The 20,210-nt window shown below is 36.0% G+C and overlaps 2 protein-coding genes across 2 annotated transcripts; both read left to right on the forward strand.

The window, feature by feature from the left end:
- The first annotated feature begins 186 nt into the window (after nucleotides 1-186).
- On the forward strand, nucleotides 187-1,514 carry LOC108602428 (WW domain-binding protein 4). The gene is made up of 4 exons (XM_017990549.2): nucleotides 187-260; nucleotides 321-393; nucleotides 459-1,189; nucleotides 1,246-1,514. Coding segments are annotated over exons 1-4 (1,026 nt in total). The 5' UTR covers nucleotides 187-258; the 3' UTR covers nucleotides 1,466-1,514.
- A 375-nt stretch (nucleotides 1,515-1,889) lies between these two features.
- Nucleotides 1,890-19,819, forward strand: LOC108608566 (arf-GAP domain and FG repeat-containing protein 1). Its single transcript, XM_033293858.1, is given in 6 exon segments — nucleotides 1,890-3,067; nucleotides 16,330-16,746; nucleotides 16,748-17,118; nucleotides 18,485-18,718; nucleotides 18,763-19,040; nucleotides 19,099-19,819. Coding segments are annotated over 6 exon segments (1,503 nt in total). The 5' UTR covers nucleotides 1,890-2,903; the 3' UTR covers nucleotides 19,138-19,819.
- The last annotated feature ends 391 nt before the right edge of the window (nucleotides 19,820-20,210 follow it).

Raw genomic sequence — 20,210 nt, forward strand, 5'->3', positions numbered from 1 at the left:
ATGTGAACGATAAGAAGTTTAGCGAGAATTTTAGCTTTTTCTGTCATTGAGACCAATCTTCAACTGACGAAAACTATTAAATACAATTTAATTTAACTAGTTATCTGATATCTAAATAAAGTAATCAGCGCATTATAAATCATATTTCTACATATTTTGTAAATCTCTTCTGCTCTTATAGCTGAAGTAACGAGTCGCAATATAGTTAGTTATCGACCACAAGCACTGACAATCGATATTTTATTGAGTGTCAACAAAATGTAAATATATTGATTTTTCATTCAAATATTAAATAAATAACTAACAGCTTTAATTTACAGGACCGAGTTTTGGAAATCAAATGAGCGCAAGTATTGCGACTTCTGCAAGTGTTGGATTAGTGATAACAAGACGGTACGTAAGAAAACTGAACGTCCTCTACTTGTTGCTGTCAGTACTACAACTAGCTATTCTTTTAGAGCGTTGGATTCCATGAAAATGGCAAAAGACACAAGCTCAATGTGGCGAAAAGGATTACAGATATTAGTCGCAAGAGCGAGAAGGATGAGCGGGAGAAACAAAAGATGGACGCTGAGATACGCAAAATGGAAGAAGCGGCCATGAAATCGTATTCTCAAGACTTACACGGGCGTTATGGAGATATGACAGCTAGGTCCATCAACACAGTAATGAACGCTACTGCGACTTCATCCAGCAGTAGCAGGGTGCAGCATGGTTCAACGCGTCAACGCCAAGTCGATCCTATGCGCTGGGAGGGCTTGGCATCAGATGACGAGGAGGACAATCGTCGTGTTGGTGTTGACAAAGTTGCCGCGGATGCTGCACCACAAGCATCGTTGTGGGTCGAGGGCAAGTCAGATGAGGGGCATACGTATTACTGGAATGTCAAAACAAATGAATCCGTTTGGGAGCCACCTAAGGAGGGGTTCCTGTCGTATGAGGAGTATGAACGTATCAATCAGTTGGCTGTAAATCAGCAGGAGATTATGCAGGCGGAAGAGTCGCTACGATGTCGAGCAAATGCTGATGAAGAGGTGGCACGTTACAATCGGGAACGTCATGCATTGCTGTACCGTAAACCTGAAACGGCCAAGGAAAAGAAACAAAAAGAGGAAAAGCGTCAAGAATTTAAAACTGAAGAAGATGCGGCTACCAAAGAAATCGGCCGATGGCAGGCGGTGCAAGCAAAGTAAACTAAACAATTCTTAAACATTTATAAACTTTAATTAATTATTACTTTTGTAGGCCAGAAGTTGCTCCCATTGATTGGGAACTACCAAGGACACTTTATACGGAAATAGCACCTGTCGTAAATGTACCGGAATATGAACCACCTGTAAAGCGTTTTAAAGAAAAAACCATAACAAGCTTGGATGATGAACCCTCAACTTCCAGTGCGCCAGCCACATTCAAAAAACGCAAATTTGCAAACAAAGGCAATGCGCGCAAAGCTTTAGATGACTAGACAATTGATATATATTAAAGTGTTAACTATCAAATTAAGAAACAAAATAATTTACGGTTCGAAATACTCAAATATATTGCTACTTATTTGTGTCTATCGTGTCAGATACTTGTACTGGCTGATACTTGCTGCATTCATGCATGTCTGAAGCCTAATATAATATATATAATTAATAGTTGCTAATGTGTGGAAGTTCAAAGGTATACCCAAAGTTGATTAAAAAGTACTGACAATTATGTTACAAATGCGCATATAAAAAAGAAAAGTGTTTATTTTTAAATTCAGAGCTCACTAGCTCTGCCGTTACTGGCCTTAAAAAGGCTAGATTTGACGTGAAAAGGGTTAACATGGCAGCACTGCTTACATACGTCTGCAGTAGATGTAACTGAAAGATACACTCATTTTTTTGTTGTTCATTGTCAATTGTTGAAACGAGAGGTTGCGTCGCTTGTTGCTGCGGATGTTTGCTTTGAATCAAAAAGCTAGGTTTATGTAGAAACCTACTGGTTTTGTTTAAAATAATTTGCGCAAAATAAAAAGTGAAACAAACAAAAATATTTTACGAGATTTTGGCTGAATACATTCCGGTACACACAACTCTTTGCCAAGTTAAAAGACGTGCGGGCTTAAATTGTGCGGCGCGTCGCTGCAGTTGGTTATTAGCAGAGAATTTTTGTTTGTGCCAAGTGCTGTTTATAACAACAACGACAACAACGAAAAATAAAAAGTAGGCAATTGAGTGCAAGCAGACAGCGCTGCAAAAGTGTTTGAATCAAATTAAAAGAAAAAAAAAAGAGGCAAACAGAAAACGAAAAGCCAGTTGAGCCAGAGAAAAAGAGTGCGGTGTAAAAATTAACGTAAACAATAGCAATAAACGAGTAAAATTGCTTGTTGTTTGATAAATTACAGCACACACACATTCAATAACAATACTTAATATGTGTGTGCGTGTGTGCATGTGTGTGTAGTGTCTATGTGTTGGTGGCGGTGACGCTGAATTTATTGTACTGCGGATTTTGTGAATGTGTCGGAGCGGCAGTAGCAGTAGCAGTAACTAAAGAAAGGTCAAGTCGGTTGCGTAAAGCAATTGCACACACACACACACATTGCGAAGTGAAGCGACGCGACGCTCACGCAACAAGCTAAGCTAAAGTTTTGACTAAGCCGTAACTGTAAATCAGGCAAAATTCAGTTCGTCTACGTTTACAACAGCAGTGCCCCCCACGCCGCTGACATTTACCATCCGCCACGCAACGCTCGCGCCAAAGCCAAAGAACGCAGCGTCGTCCTCGACTGCGCGTCCGATACAGAGTGGCTGGAAGCCAACAACAACAACAACAGCAGCAGCAGCAACAACAACAGCAGCGATAGCAGCAGCAGCAACAACAAGGGCAAGGGAAAAGCAACAGGAAGTCTTAGCAAGAATAGCAGCAACAATATGGCGGTTCGCAAAAAACAGGACGACAAATACCTGCTAGCCCTACGTGAGCTGGTGAACAGCTGTGCGGGAAATCGTCAATGCTTCGATTGTAACCAAAAAGGGCCTACCTATGTGAACATGACGATTGGTTCCTTTGTCTGCACACGCTGCTCTGGAGTGCTGTAAGTAACGAGTAGAAAATAACGATTAAAATTAGATCATCTACTACTCCATTCACCTTTGATCGCTAGTTTCAGCTTTAAATCGCCAACTCTCAGCTGCATTGCATTGCAATTGTTAGTTACCGTTAATTTGGCTTGAATGCAACGACCTCACCTAACCGATTGCTAACCAGCTCCCACTTTGCAGCGAAAGCGAAAGCAATTTCATTTTGTTATTTAAAAACATTTCACCAATTTGGAAATGCAAATTGCTAAAAAAAAAAAATAAAAGAAAAAACTTTCAATTGTTGTCCATATGGCTGGCTGCCTGGCTGACGACTGTCACTTGAAGTGTTTGAAACTTTTGTATGCGACGCTGGCAGTTGTTACTTTTGTCATTTCACTCAAGGACGGTTTGCGCTTCTAAGTGTGCCAACTAATTGCCAAATTGCTCCATTTTTTCACTAGATTTATATGCACGTCGTCGCAGTTTATGCGATTAAATGCAAATTGAGGTCATATGTACCCTTCACCCTTCAGCACACACTTTAGAGTTGTGTGTGTGTGTGTGTGTGTGTGCTTGCTTGTTTTTTAGTTTTTCTCATTTGATTTACGCATTTCCGCACTTACGCCCAGCTCCCTGTAATATTTTCATTATTTGATTGCTTTTCCCCAACTAAAAGCTTCCGTCCAACAACTAGTTATGCATTTCGCACACACACATACACACTCATGGCTAGATTGCGCCCTAGATTCCACGTTAGTTTGTTTGCTTGGTACTCCTACTTCTGCTTTTACCCTTTCCATATGGATACCCTTGCAATCAGTTGCCCTTAATTGAACAGCAACGAATTGTTCTCGCTTGTTGACGCGATCAATCAACGGTAATAAATTTACATAGCTCAATAAACCAATAAACTCACGCCGTTCAATAAAGACAGACAAAAAATCAATAAAACTCATTTTATTTTTTTAACCACTTTATTTTCGACAATTTCCTTGAAAGCAACGTTTTACATACGGTCATTTCACATAATAAACGACTTGGCAGTGATTGGAAAAACTAAATGTATAAAAAATAATTTCACTCAAAATTACATGATGTTGAGATTCTTATAATTTTTATATTATAAAATACAGAATCAAGCTTTTACCAATCGAAGATCTTCCTTAACAAACTTCCAGTTCTTTATAAATCTTTTGCGACAAAACATGAAACAATTCTAATTAGTAAAAATGACTTGAAGTTGTTTTTAATTTCTTTGAAGATAAAAAATAGACTACTATGTACTTGGAACTTTTTGCAATTTTTAACACGCTGAAAACTTTTTGTGTGTTGGGAGCACAGCTGATGAGTCATTGGAGTGGAGCTCGAAGCGAACTGCAGCAGCAGCAGCAGCAACTGCATTGCATTCCCCAGTTGGAAACTTTTTTGTGCCGCAACTTGGTCTCCTGCCACGCTTTGTGTTCTGCTGTCTGCGTCTACATTACAAACTCATGTTGCAAGCTGGCGACAGAGGCAGGGGCGTGCTCAAGGGGAAGGGCTAAATAAATAGGTATTACGAGTATGTAAATGGAAAGCCGCATAAATGCCTGACAGCAAAGGGACACAAAGCAACAACAACAACAGCAGGCAATGCGACAGAATTACAAGAAAAAAAAAAGAAATAATAAAAAAAATTACATTGCTGCATGCAGCTTGGCAACAACAAAAAAGGAACTCCAAAGTCCAAGACAAAATTATTTGTGCATGCTTAATGTTGCAGTTGTTTCCGTTGCTCTCTCTCTCTCTCTCTCTCTCTCTCTCTCTCTCTCTCTCATTCTCGCTCCCAATGGAGTGGAGTGACGCTCTTTGGGTTTCGTGTTTGGGGACTTAAGTTCGAGTCAAAGTTGTCAAACAGCTTTTACGGCTTACATATATATTTTAGGCCAATTGTTATAAACTATTTGCGTTTTGTTTTTGCACTCAACTTGTCAGTTGCAGTCAAGGAGTTCGAAGCTCCCACAAAGCTGTCACTAAACCTGTTGATTAGATAAGGCCACACACATAGAGAAAGAGAGAGAGATAGAGGAAAAGCTAGCTAGACAAATTTTATATAAATAATTCATTGCCAACATCAGCTGCACGTTTTGTGGTCAAATGCATATGTTTATCTGTGTTTTTTTTTTCTATTTTATTTTTGTGTGTCGATTATGAAACAACATAAACACGTACAAGACGAGTGACTGTCTGCGGGTGTGGTGAGACGGGGCGGGGCGGAGGCGTCAAGGGGCATGGGAGCACACTTTCACCAAGCTCTGTCAGCTGTGTGAGTAGTGTTTACTCTCTCCCTCCCGCACCCCACCTTTATTTCTTTTTGTGTAGTTTTCTTTTGCCACCGAAATTAAAAACCAAAGCCAACAAGCAAAACAACAAACAGCCAACGTAAAAGAGAGTGGGATAGAGAGAGAGAAAAGCAAACAAAAAAAGTGTGGGGAAAGAAAGGTTAGCTAAGGCATTAAAATCTTTAAATACTCTTAGCGCGCTTTATGTCACTAGCTTAACAGCTTTATGTTATGTAAACTACATAAAACTGTTAACTGTTTTACTCTATGAATTAAATGCTTACAGATTTAGTGCAGAATTGAGTGCAATGTAATGTTTAATATTTGTTATTACAACAAAAAGTCACCTAAGAAAAAGAAATAGAGATAAGCTTGGGCATTGAATTTGAAAATACACTTAGCGTATTTTAGCTAACAGTGTTATGTTATGTAAACCTTAAAATGTTGTCAACAGTTTTACTTTAAATGCCTTCAGTTATATGAAAGAATTATGGGTTTAATAGAACGCTGTTAGTTAACATAGTTATGTAAATTAACGTATATAGCTGAACGATTCATTGCTTGTAATCTTTATATTTTCTTAGGAAAAATAATTATAAAGAGCATCAGCTGTTTGACTCATGTGTCTGATTAAGAATCCACATAAATATTGACTGTGATATTTATATAATGAATATTTCATATGCATATTAATGGGATGTTTGTTACTCACTTCGTGATGAAATTATAATGCCCATTAGTGAGGAGAGCATGGAAAGCAACAAATCAACAAAAAATAAAAACGCAATGGCAATTAAATGTATATAATGATTTGTATATAGGCATGCCCAGCTATTTTATACATATATATGTGTAGCAGATATTTGTTTTATATATAGTCAAGTCTATATGCAAGAAAATTCTTTGCTATTTTTACAACCAAAACACATTTAGTGCGAATAAGTTTATTGGAACTTTTGTCGCTTGGCTTGAATAGAAAATAGTTCAAATATGTCTATATGTCTATATGCCACACAACCTATGTTTGTGCAATCTGAAGTCTCATAAAGCGTAGAATTTAGCAATGCGAATCCAAAATAAAGAACGCTCCCACACTAGCGCGCTCTCTATCTAGTTGTGTATGCCGCTCTCTCTCTTGCTCTCTTTGGGTCTGGCGCTACGTCATTGGCAATTATTGCGCAGTTTTTGTTGCCGGTGCGGGGGGTTGGGGCAGCAAAATTGCATAGATGGTATCGTTGTTGTAATCGCCTTTTTGCCCGTTTGCGTTTCATTTTTGCGGCATTTGCCTTGCCTTGAAATCGAGATTTATATACGTATATACGCTATATATATATAAATAATGCAACAAAGCAAAATACGAGATGCCAAACCAAAAGCAGCTGGCTAGACAAGTGCGGAAACATTCAGCATTTCGAGTGAGAGATATTTATATTTATTTATGTGTGGATGCTGTTTTAGGCATCGATACTGACAGTTACAATTGCATCGCCATCTCATTGGGGGCAGTGGGTGGCAAGCGCCGCCGCCTGTTCACAGCTGGAGCCACCACCACCAGCAGCAGCAGCTGCAGCCAACAGTTGCCAATTAAGCGCTCTTGGTGCAGCAGCAGCCCGAGCTGAGCAGGGCGCAGATGCTTTTAAAAGTCTCTGTGGCCATTTGCCTATGAGAGAGTGGCACCCACGCTGTGGTGCTTGGGGAATTTTCTGTGCCACATGCACACACTCGGCTAAAATGTTGAGCTAAAATAAACAAACTTTGCATTCGAGATTTACATAAAATATGACTTTATTAGTTTACAGAACAAAATTTAGTATCGCCTTCAACACTAAACAATTTTTATGGCAAGAAAAATAATTCACAATAATTATTTTCTTCTCAAAAAGTAGCTGAAAATCGTTTTCACTAATTTCATTAGTATAATGTATTTAGTTTTCTTTATAATGAAACAATTTTTATGGCAAGAAAATCAAAAATAATTCACAATAATTATTTTCTACTCAAAAAGAATCTCAAAATAGTTTTTAATAATTTTATTAGTATAAATGTAATTAGTTTTCTTTATATTGAAACTATTTTTATGGCAAGTAAATCAAAAATAATTCACAATAATTATTTTCTGCTCAAAAAGTAGCTGAAAACCGTTTTTACTTATTTCATGAGGATAAGTGTATTTAGATTTTTTTTATATTGAATTCATTTTTTGGCAACAAAAACAAAAAGAATAATTGTTTTTGAAGTTTATAGTGAATTTTCTTATTGAAATTTAAATATGTAAGTTTCTTACAATTTATTGGAAAGAAGTAAAGAAAACAAATGAAGAATATTTTGAATTTTTTATTTAGGCTTACAATTCATTTTCTATTATTTATTAACTTTTTTAATTATAAAAAATATATGTATATATATAAAATTAATGATATTTTTAAAGAGCAGCTGAAACAAAAATTAAACATTATTTTAAACTAAAAGTCAACAATACGAACTAACTGCGAAAAGTCCTAAATTGGGTTAAGCTTACAAAGAGTATTTAAAAGGCTTGAATGATGCCTGTGTAAAATTTCTCTCAGTGCATGCATGCTTTGCGTGGGCGTTATTTGCGCACTTTAAACGAGTGGGTGGCTGAGTGGGTGGTTGGCTGTTAGGTTGTCAGTCCGCTTTGTGGGCGTGCTGAGAGCGACATAGCGTTGGCCAATATGCCAGAGCCAGAGCATCAGGCCGCAGCAGCTCAAAGCGAGCTTTGTTGCCATTCATGCAGTTTTTTATGCTTTATTTTCTTTTTATTTTTTTGTAAGGTCACATCCTTTGACCAGCGCTGAAGGCTCTCAAGGCTTTCTTTTACAGTCGGGTAGGCCTGCAGCTGAGCTGAGCCTGAGCCTGAGCGCCTTAATGAAATATTCATAGAGCCCCAAGTGCGGCCATAAGTTTAATTTATATTGTGCGACAAAAGTGCTGACAGTGGGGCCTTCAACGACTGCGCCAAAATAATAAAAAATAATATAATTGACCAGCGTGGGACTATTACTCTAGAGTTAGCGTAGGTCTCTCATAAATCACAGCAAAAAAAAATGCAAAATTGCCCAAAAATATTTGCGACTGCCCACTGGCGCCCACTTTACCCCACACGTTGTTATTACATGCTAAAAATATGATTCATAAGCAATTCAAACTAAACGAATTAAACGAATTTGCCTGCCTGCCAATTTTGTATTTTTCCAGTTTAGTACGTCATATTCATTTATGTCGCATTTTACGCTTGTTATATTTATTTCCGTTACGACTTTATCACGCACACAATCCTTGACGTATTACAATTTCCTTATTTACGCGAAATGCGTTACGCTCTATGAATATTATTTATTATTTGTGAAATATGTGGCAATGTGCAAAAAGCGAGATAATATTTGGCTTTAGCTGGAACTTGCAGTTATTTTTAAGGCGAATTTTTTCGAAATATTGATAATTAAAGTTGTTCAGCCCCTAGAGAATTGATATAAAATTAAATGTTGATATGAAGAATTAACTGATAATAACCAATCTCAATATAACAGTACAGCGATAAATATTATTCTAGAATATTTTCTTATCATAATAAATTTGTTATTTATTTCCAAGCATTTTATTGAATAGGTTCATATTTTTCTAGAATATTCTTTAATTATTCAAAATACGTTAAAACAATTATTTAATAAAATTTTGAAATTAAATCTTCATTTAAAATATACTGTTATTTGATTGCCAAAAACTTTTGGGTAAATATAAATTATTTATTATTATACTTTATATTTTTAAATGCTATACAATTTGAAGATTTAGAGCAAGTTGCAATTTAAAATTATCTGTTTAAATTAAATACTACTAAATATTTATATCAAGTTTTATATATTTTTTGAATATTTTTAATGAAATGTAGATTTTGTCTAATTCTGTGTTAGATTTTAATTTGTGAACAGATAGAGGCAGATATCAAGAAAGAACTGACTTAATAATAGTTTAATATAGTATTTTTGGAAAATGTTGAATAAAATATAAATTGCTTTAAACTGCAATTTTTTCTAGTATACAATGCATTTTGCATTTAATTTGCATAGCTCATTTTTATTAAATAATTGTATTAACATTTTCAATTATTATTTAGAGCAAAGATTGCATTTTAAAAGTCTTTAACAATTTATGGGACTTGGAGTAAGTCTCAAGGCTTTGGAGCTGAGCAAGCAAAGCTCTTAGTAATGTGTCAAGTAAACAATCTGACCTAGGGGGCGAATGTGTAATGTGTAATGCACAGTTAACGTTGCAATATGCTCTGTGTGCTTTGTGAGCTCTGTGTGGCTGCCACATGGCATTGTTGTTGCCGTTCTCGAGTGCAAAGTGTCGCTTGGCTGCAACTGAAACTGAAACTAAAACCGAGAAACCTCGTTGAAAATTGTGCGATGTTGATGACGTTTGTTAATGGCGCAAGTACACGAATATTACACTCTTTCTTTTTCACTCTCTCCGCTTTCCCCTCCTCAACGCTCTGCTTTGTATAAAGGCATGGGATTGTTAATGATTCATTGCTTATGGCAAAACGGGAAGTCTTTTTTGTTATTGAGAGTTCATTGGCAATGCGCAGTCTTTGTTGTTGTCATTGTTTTTTGTCTGCGCAATTGATAAGGCGCCAAAAAAAAAAAAGAAATGAACAAGGTCGTAGTACAGTTTAAAAAAAACGCAAGTTCATTGTACGCTTTAATTTAAAATAATATCTTCAACATCAAAATTATGCTTCATCTATTTTTTTATAAAGCACGTGTCTCTATGCGCTCTGGCCTAGCTCTGGACTTGACCGCTATTGTAGGACAATGCTATTGACCTATCTTCAGGGCTAATCCATTGTGGCTGGCATTACGTAGAATTTTAATCAGTCGTATAACCAAAACAGACGACGCCCCTTGACATCCACTTATCGCCATTAAAATGTGCAAATATTTTCCCAATGCAAAATAAATTTAGCTGCAGCGCATTTTGCAATTTGTTTTCCAATCTCAGCGCACAGGCTGCTCAGCTTTAGCTGCTGCTGCTGCTGCCACAAACAGTTGAGTTTAAAGCTTGAAGCTGTTGACAGTTTCCCACAGCTGCTTTAATAAATAGTTACATATTTCTTTTTTAGCTACTTAAGCTATTTATATTTGCCCAGCACTTTAAGTAAGTCTTTGAAAAAATTTACTTTTGCATTAGTTGAGGTCGAATTTTGTGTGTTTGAGGCTTTATTTGAAACTGTGTAAAGTGTTTTAAATATTATATGTGCGCAAAACTGAAAAATATAATATATTAATTAAAAGTGCAACAAATAAATGTTGTAAGTGCATTTCAAATTGTTTTAAAAGCTTTTTTAAAGTATTTTAATCTGAAAAATATTAAACTTTTTTTAATTAAAAAATATTTTTAGCTACTTAAAAGTATCTGTTAATAATTTAAAGCTTTTTATAATACAAATTTAACTGTAGTAAATATTTCATTTATTTTCTTAAAGCCGAAACAGTTGACGGTAATAGAAAATTATTACAAACAAGTGTTTAAAATTAATTACGCCAAATATTTAAAATTACATTTTCTTAAAAATTGTTTGTGAAAGAGTAAAAAATTTGCTACAAGCATTGGCTAAAATAAATAAATAATATAAATTACAGCGCTTAGCCTTTAAGCTTTTTCAACAACTTCAAATTGCGCTCCAGCATTTTGAAATAAAAACTTGTAGCTTATATTACGTTCGCTACAAATTATATATTCAACTACTTTCAATGTATCTACAGTAGCAATATTTATGACGTCACTCGCTAGAGCCAAAAGTCAAGCACACACACCACTTGCTTGTTTATCAAAATAACAAGAATTGAGTAATTGTTGGGTTTCTTTCATTATTTTCTTATCAACCTGGCCCACCCGCCCAGCTCGGCTGCTCTGTCTGTGCTTGAGTGTGATTCATTGTTAAAGAATAAATATGTTTATTAATGTTTCTGTTTGTCTGTCCCATAAAGCGCGCAAAGTTTAACGTTAAACGTTGAAAATTTGCTAAAGGTGCAAATAAGAAGAACAATATTTTTTTTATAACACAAACAAGAGAGTTTGTTTGATATACACTTACAAAAAAATAAAAAATTATAATTGAAGTTTATAAAAAAAGTAAATAAACAATAGCATATTCATATTTAAACTTAAATAATTAACTGTGCACACTTGACATTAAGTAATGAAATAAATTAGCACATGCACAAATAAAAAACAAATTTCTTATATCTTTTAATAATATTTTTCCACTTTGCTTTTCAAATGAATAGGCCTTAAGTTGAGTTAGAGTATTGCATATGAACATATTATTTTTTAAATATTATTGTTGCTATTTTTTATTGTTGTTGTTGTTGCTTTATTGCACAATTTCTTGACTGGGCAACGACATGTTGGTAGGTCTAATATTTTTCCCAGTTCCTTTTTTCATTTTTTGTGGCCTAGCATATGCTGTAATTGTAATTGTATGTGTGTACTTTGTATCTATGTGTGTGTGTGTGTATTTCGCTACAATTTGTTGCTGCTGCTTTAGCGACGAGTTTTTGTTTTTTGTTTTTGTTTGTGCTCTTTACGCTGAGTGCGCAAAATGCGCAAAAAACAAGTTTTGCACTTTGTGGCAAAGACAAAAACAAAACTACAGCAACAACAACAACAATAAATAATAATGTATTTAACTAAGCGTTGCTTTTGCACAGCTTCTCTCTTCCCTTCCTTTGTTTTTGGTGTTTTGTGTGTGTGTGTATCTGTGTGTGTTGACATTGTGTTTGTTTTAATTTTGTATCTACTTGTGCCTAGTACGAAGATCTGGCACTGATTTGGAAATTAAGTCAGCTGTTTCTTTTTAGTTGGGAAACTTGCGGGTTTTTCCTATTAGTGATGGGTGCGTGCAAATATTATGAAGATATAAAAGTGTGGGGGCTACAATTTGCTGTAGCTTAAATGAATTTTAGAGAAAATATAATATCTTAAGAATCTTTTGAAGCAGAGCGACTTGAAACTTATTTTTAGTGTTAGGTTTGCTTTTAATGCAAACATGCATTTAATTTATCGATAATTTACATTGATTTGCAACAAAATAAAATATATAATCATCATTATCATTTATTTGAAATCAATTAACTTTATTTGTATTATTTTCAATATATTATTAACAGTTTAATTTTATCTTTATTGTTATATAGCTAAAATATTCAGCTCATGATTTATATGCAATAAACAAATAAAATGCACTTACATTAGTATAAATACATATATCTTAGTTTAAAATGTAGTAATAAATATTTGTTAATTGTGGTGGTTAACACCATGAAAAATTTGCAAATCTTCTTTAAAGAAATAAATAGTTGCAAAAGATTTTTGTGTTTGTTTTTCTTAAAAGAATTGATAACCAAATTTAAATTTAAACCTAATGTATATTCTTGGAATTTGCTGTATATTTTGTATTTGTCATTTGCGTGGGAATGAAAATTCCGTAATTTTGGAATTCTATGGTTTCCGCAATTGGCAGTGATAAGCCAAAGAAGCTTTGGCTACAAAATAGAAAAACAGGAAATAAATTTTGCGATGTAATTTTAGTTTTGTATACAAGTTGAATAACTAATTACTTTTGTGCTAGCTAAAACAACTAAATTCTTTAACAATTAATTGAAAAATTGTTGCACACAGCTTGTTTCAATTTCAAATGTAGTATTGTCAGCTTAATTTGAAAGTTTTGTGCTTAAAGCCGCACCCAACTCTGGTGCTAACAACTGCTACAGAGCGACAGCTGTTCACGCTCTCTCTCTCTCTCTCTCATTCTCTCTCTCATTCTCTCTCTCTTACTCTTTGCTGCAGTTGGCGGCGCATTGAAGCGCAGCTGGTATGACAAGCTGCTCTTGAGGTTAGGCGCGCTCTCTGACAAGCTAATCGCCGTTTGTCACTGATCTCTTCCACAAGATGACACAGTTTACGCTCCGAGCAGCAACTGGCGCTCAATTAGCTTACGTAGCGTATGTATGTGACCCCCAGTCGAGACTCTGACTCTGAGCTTGAGAGCCCAAGCGCACTTTGTCTTGGCTTTCAATTAAATGTAAAAAGTGCGCAATTGTTTTTTAACTTTTTAAACTGTTGCACGCCTTCTTCAATGCTGCCTGCCACCTGGAAATGTTCATGTATATGTGTGTGTGTGTGTGTGTGTTTGGGGTGTGGTGCACCACTTTCACTTTTCACTGCAGCTAAACATCTAAAAATAAACCACAACTGTTGCAACCACTTGTGGCAGCTAATGAGCTGCCGCCTGCGTCTGCTTCACTTTGGTTTTGATGCCCATTTGACAATTTGACGGGCACTTGTTGCCAGTAGCCTGCCCCACCAGGCAGTGGCAGTGGCTGTGGCAGGCTCTTCAATTGCCTTTGTAGGTATTTCCGTTTTGCGCCGACTTTAATTGACAGCTGCAACTGCAACGGAAGTGGCAAGCGCGTAATCGATTCAGTTATATAGTGTGCGTTGATTGGTTAGATAGGCAAAGCATTAATTGTTCCAGGGAAGTGCCATGTGCAGCTTAATTGAATCACAGGCAATGGACGCGCTCTCTGCTCTTGGCGGGAGAACGCGTCACAGCCTCGGGAGCACAACGAGCAGCACAAAGTCAAAGTCAATAACTTGGAGGATAATGCATTAGTGTGTATGCTCCAAGCTGCAAAAGTAACAATAGCCATCTTTATCGATAGTATCGATAACTTAAGACTTAGGATTGGGCCTCGAACGAAATGGCGAATTCGTCTAAAAGGATTTGCTCAAATGGAAGATGCAAATCCTCTTTGTAAATTGATTGCACTATCGATAAGTTAACACTTAGTAAATATTCATTCATAGTTTTGCTAAATTGAAAGTTTGGCAACGCAGCAATTTAAATTTATTTAATAGAAAAGTTTGGTTCACTAAACTTAGTAAATAATTCAATTTGGTACTATCGATAGCTTGATAGAATTTCCTACTCTACAGTGCTTTTATTTAGCTTAAGAGTTTTATTAAAGTAAGTAGAAAATCCTATTAAAATGGGAATTTCACTGCTTGTAAGCCCATTGTCGATAGTATCGATAAGTTAACACTTAGTAAATATAAATTCAGGTACAATTTTAGCTGGACACCGCTACTTCTTAAACTAAGTTTTAATTTGATTTAAAATGCGTTTGCTTAAAGTATTTGATAACTTAGACTAAGTCCTAGATACTACTTATAGCTTGATAGCTTTTATTTGCACTATCGATAATATCGATATCTTTTCACTTAAGCTTAGACTTAAGACTACGACTTGACTTGAGCCTACAATGCAATGGTTAATATTTGTCTTGAGCAAGTATCGATTACTTAGGCTTAGCCTCAAAGCTAAGTAAATAAAAATTAGTTACTATATAGCTACAGATAGATAAACATTTTATTCTTCAAGCTAAAAACCTTCAATTTGGCTTACAGGCTTTGCAGCAAATTCCATTAAATGGAACATGGAAATCTTATGACTCTTTGCAATGACTACTAAAAGCCCTCAAACGTTTTTTGTGTTTTTCATTTTTGCCTTTTATAATCATTTTTTAATTAGTTGCGCTCCATAAGAAACCCACAACCCAGTTCTTTCAAGTGCAGCGCGCTTGGCAAGTTTATGCTTTAGCCATAAATAGAACACACAAGCAAGATAATTAAAAAGCCAGCTACGCCCTTGCCTTGCTGCCCACATGCATGTCTGCCACTTTGTTTGGTCAACTTGCAAGCGAGTGTCATTTGCAGTGAGAAAGAAAAAGAAAAAGAAAATATTGCAGTAAAACTCTCGCTAGCTTGGCTAAGCTGCTGCTGCTGCTGCTGCTGTTGCTACCACGTTGTTTTGGCCATAACAAATTGGCAGCAGCGAAGCCAGTGAAGCGTTCATGTGAAACGTCCAGTTTCTTCTCTGCACACACACACACATACATATATGAAAATAATTTATGCAAGTCTGCTTGTAGTTGTATGCATATGACTCTCTGGCTATTGCTTTTCGCATTGGAAAATTTTTGTGAAAAACTGAAATTAGCTGCAAGCGCAAAAGCGAAAAAATTGCTGTTGCCGGTTTTTTTTGTTGTTTTTGTTGTTGCTGCTGGAAGTTTCGTTAATGGTTTTCGTTTTAGCCGCTGCTGCTCCACTTACAAGCCAAGTCAGCAACATCAAGGCCATTTATATGTATATTATTATATTTAAGCAATTAATTGTAATTCTATGCGCATTTAATGGGTCAGATATATAACTCCACTACATACTATATATAAAGTTGATTCATCGCGCTGAAAGTTTGCACACAACTTTTCAATAATATTACTTTCTATTGAAAGCTGCAAATTTCAAATGCAAAATTCAGCTGTGGAATTTTATTTGTTTCGATTTGCAGTCATTACCAAAAATTGCCTGAATATTAAATAAATATTTTCCAATTTTAGTGCACAAATATTACTACAAAATATACAAAAATATTGATTGACTGGGAATAGAACTTTCGTTAATTTTTTAGCTTCATTTATTTGAAACTTTTTTTTAATACATGCAAAGTAAAAAGATTCTCAGATTGTCAATAAATCTGTTTTAATTTTTATATATCTGTTAAGTAATAATATTATCTTTTAACATTTTCGCATTAAACAGTTTCGTTAAAAAATAATTTCTTTATCTGAATATGTAAACAAAAATAATAATCTGACGACTTAAAAAGATTATTTTTGAATAATTGTGATTATAATTTAGATTGTTAACTTAATAATTAAATAATCATACATCGTTACGATTGTTTTTCAAAAAAAATTTAATTCAGCTTAATTGATAATCGTACGTCGCATATAAAATTTAAAAATAAAATATATTAATATATATAAACTGATTCAAACTCTTAAATTCATTTTGATTTGATTTTCTTGCAGTCGTGGACTGACGCCACCGCATCGAGTGAAATCCATTTCAATGGCCACATTTACACAGGAGGAAGTCGATTTTCTGAAGGCGCACGGCAATGAGAGCTCGGCGAAGACCTGGCTGGGCTTGTGGGATCCCAAGCGTGCCGCACCGCAGCAGGATCAGCGCGAGCTGATGATTGATAAATATGAACGCAAGCGTTATTATCTGGAGCCTGCCAGTCCGCTCAAGTCGCTGACCAATGCTGTCAATCTAAAGTCCTATACGTCCAATGGCATTCACCTAACGCCGCCCGCCGCCCAGCGCACCGCCGCCAACGGCCTGCACAAGACCACGCCCCCCCAGAGCAACTCCAACTCCAACTCCAACACAGTGACAGCCTCGATGGCCATCAGCCGACCCCAGCACAGTCAGCACAGCACAGCAGGATGCCTTCAACATGCCCGGCCTGAATCTGAGCAGCCTCAACAGCGCCGGCTCCACATCCACGGGCGCGCTCTCGGACACGAGCAGCTGCGCCAGCAATGGCTTCGCCGGCGAATCCGATTTCGTGGCCGACTTTGGCGCCGCCAACATATTCGATGCCACCTCTGCCCGCAACGCTGCCTCGCCAGTGCCAGCGGCACTGAGTTCGCTCAGCTCCAGCAATGGTTATGCCAAGGTGCAGCCACTGCGGGCAGCGCATCTGCAACAGCAGCAGCAACAGCTGCAACTGCAACAGCAACAACAACAACAGCAACAGTTGCTGTTCAACTTTGCGGACTTTGAGCATGCGCCCATATATAATGCAGTTGCTGGTAAGTTGAACTTGTTTATAACTAAGATTCATTCTATATTCTTGCAAGACTCGATTGTGGCTTTAATAAAAAATGCAAACATCACACAAATAGCTGCATCAAAAGTTAGAGAAAGCCGAAAGTTATGCACTTAAAGCTTTCAAAATCAATTAAAACTACGATTAAAATTCAGTTTTTTTTTATTGTTAAATACGTTAATTATATTATTTTTTGATCATGTTAGAATATACTGAAAATTGTAAAAGTTTCTTAGAGAATTCAAATCAACTTCCAATTCAAATTAACTTCGAGCTCAGATTCAATATTTCAAACAATAATGACTCGCTAGCTAGTCTAACGTCAACTTAATGAATCCTAAAGTGAACAACGCAAAGGAATTTTGTGTTTATTGTCTATTGACTTACTTGTCAACTAGTGTAAGTGATGTATAAAACATTGATTTGAGATATTTCAGAGATTTCTGGGGCACCCTGGTATTTAAAAAACAATAGTTGAAATAAATAAAAACATTACTCACTAATTACTCAGGTAAAACAAAAAAAAATCAGTTGACTTTGATAGAACTTATAACGAAATTTTTGATTTGACTTCATCTACTTTGACTTGACTACTTCTAACAGAATGTTAAGCTGTTAACAGCATGTTAAGCTGTTAGCAGCATGCTAAAGTGTTAGACTGCTACATTGAGTCTTAAGCTTGCAGGCGTATACGTAATAAATTGCGGCTCTACTCGCAGTTAATGTAAAAATTCATTGCTTTATATTTAACCACTTCCAATAATCCACAATGCTGCCGCTAAAAGCCAAAAATTCATTGAAAAAATATTTAAAATTCTACCTCAAGTGCTTATCATGTGCCTAATACAAATTCACACACGCATTGAAATTGAAATTGAAATTGATATTGCAATTGAAATTGATTACAAATTGCTTGATTTTTATTATTATTTTTGGAGATTGGAGCGACTGGAGCACAACAGTGTACCATGATCCATTCAAGATAGAACCTCAAATTGAGAGAAAGCAAGAGCTGTTGCCCAGTTGGTGGCGCAGCGATGTCTTCGATGATGATTGCTATGAAGCCGAAGAAGCGCTCAGCACATTGTCGCCAACGAATCCGTTTCGTGATTATCTAGAGCAAAGCTCGAGCTATGAGGATGAGCCCATAGATACAAATAGCAAAACAGATACAGATACAGTTACAGATACTATATGCCAATTGTCTTATAATCCTTTCGTAACGTGGCGTAAGTTTTATGAGTTTTGTGTTCTTTTGTTCGCTCGTTTGTTATTGCTTTGCTTAGTTTGAGTTTGAGCTTAAGCATTTGTTATAAAACAAATAATTAAATGCATTTTATTTATTGCAGCAACAGCGCAGCAGAAGCAAAGCCAGAGCAGCGTGAAGGCGCCCAGTGAGGATCGCTATGCAGCATTAAAGGATTTGGATGAGCAGCTGCGTGAGCTAAAAGCAAGCGAAACAGTTAGCACAGATTTGAGTGCAGCGCAGCTAAATGGCAATGGCAATGGCAATACAGATCCCTTTAACTACAACAACAATACAGTAAATCCTTTCAAGAGTCAGCAGAGCAGCAGCAGCAACAGCAGCCAACACAACAGCCACAGCTGCTAAATGGCAGCAGGCAAGTGGTGAATCCATTCCAGGCCAACAACAATCAGCAGCAGCAGCAGAAGAATCTCTATGGACAGCTGACGCTTATACCAAATGGTTATCATCATCATCAACAGCAGCAGCAGCAGCAGCAGGAGCATCAGCTGGGCGCTGGCGCTAACTTTTATAATTTCAATAATAACGGCTTTGCCGTTAGTCAAGGTCTGCCCAATGGCTGCGGTTTTGGCAGCATCATGCAGCCAGCACCTGTGATGGCCGGCGGCATGTCCGGCGCCTATAATAATCCATTTGCGGTAAGTTCGCTGCACAACAATCGCATTGACTAAATAATAAACTATAATATTTTTGCAGGCCAGCGGTGCCATCAACACCAATAATCCATTTTTATGAGACTCGAGCGGCGGCGGCAGCAGCAGCAACGTGGCACGTGCGCAGCATCAATAGCAGCGGTCACAACAGCAACAAATTGTGGCAGAAAGCCGCTGAACAAAAACAGCAAAAGATCGAAATCGAAATTAGTCCATTTTACGAACAATAGCTATAGATATATACAAATATATATATATGAGCATATATGCACACACACACATACATACACATGCTGATGAGAGTATCTTATAATATATATATTCTTTTACAAGCTAACCTACATATACATATATACATATAGGATATAAATTTACGATTTGCAAGTAACTAAAGATTTGTATTTACCATTTGGGCGTTGCCTCTTTGACGTCTTTTTACTAAACTAAACTAAATGCTTAACTTAAATATATACAACTAATGGTAGCTTAGTAAATGAATTGATTCATCAATAATATGAATTTAGTTTTCTGTTACGTATACAACATAACCTGCTTTCAATTTTGAATGTACGGTCTTCAATAAAAGTTGTCTGAATCATCTGAATGAATCATTCATTTACGAGCTCTGACTTATATTTACAAGGAGTCTCGCTAGCATCAACAGTTGAACGCATATAAATAATTGTTTTGTTATTGTTTATGTTTTATGTAATTTAAAATTTCGTCAAAGTCCAAATAATCATAGCTCTCTTTACTCTCTTTCACTCTCTCTCTCTCTCTCTCTTAATTTCCAATACGAAACATTGTCGGTTATTAATTGTGTGGCCTTATAAGATCATAAAAAACTATTCATAAAATTTAATAATAAAGAAAATTATATATACACATATACATTTAAATTATAAATATATAAATGCAAGAATACATATGCTTTTGTACCTAAATTAAATGCTTCTTGTTTCTTTTTATACTTGTTACTCACCTAAGAATAAATAAACAAACACACACACACTTAGAAACGGTAGTTTGCTCAACACAAAGTTAAAGTTTGTTAAATATAAATACACAACAATAGCATTACACTAAAACTGCTTATACAACATGTGTATATAATTACAGTAGACGCTCGCTAATTAGCGATTCTGATTAAATTAA

Source organism: Drosophila busckii, chromosome 2L (genome assembly GCF_011750605.1).
Source record: "Drosophila busckii strain San Diego stock center, stock number 13000-0081.31 chromosome 2L, ASM1175060v1, whole genome shotgun sequence".
In the NCBI taxonomy this organism is placed as follows: Eukaryota; Metazoa; Arthropoda; class Insecta; order Diptera; family Drosophilidae; genus Drosophila; species Drosophila busckii.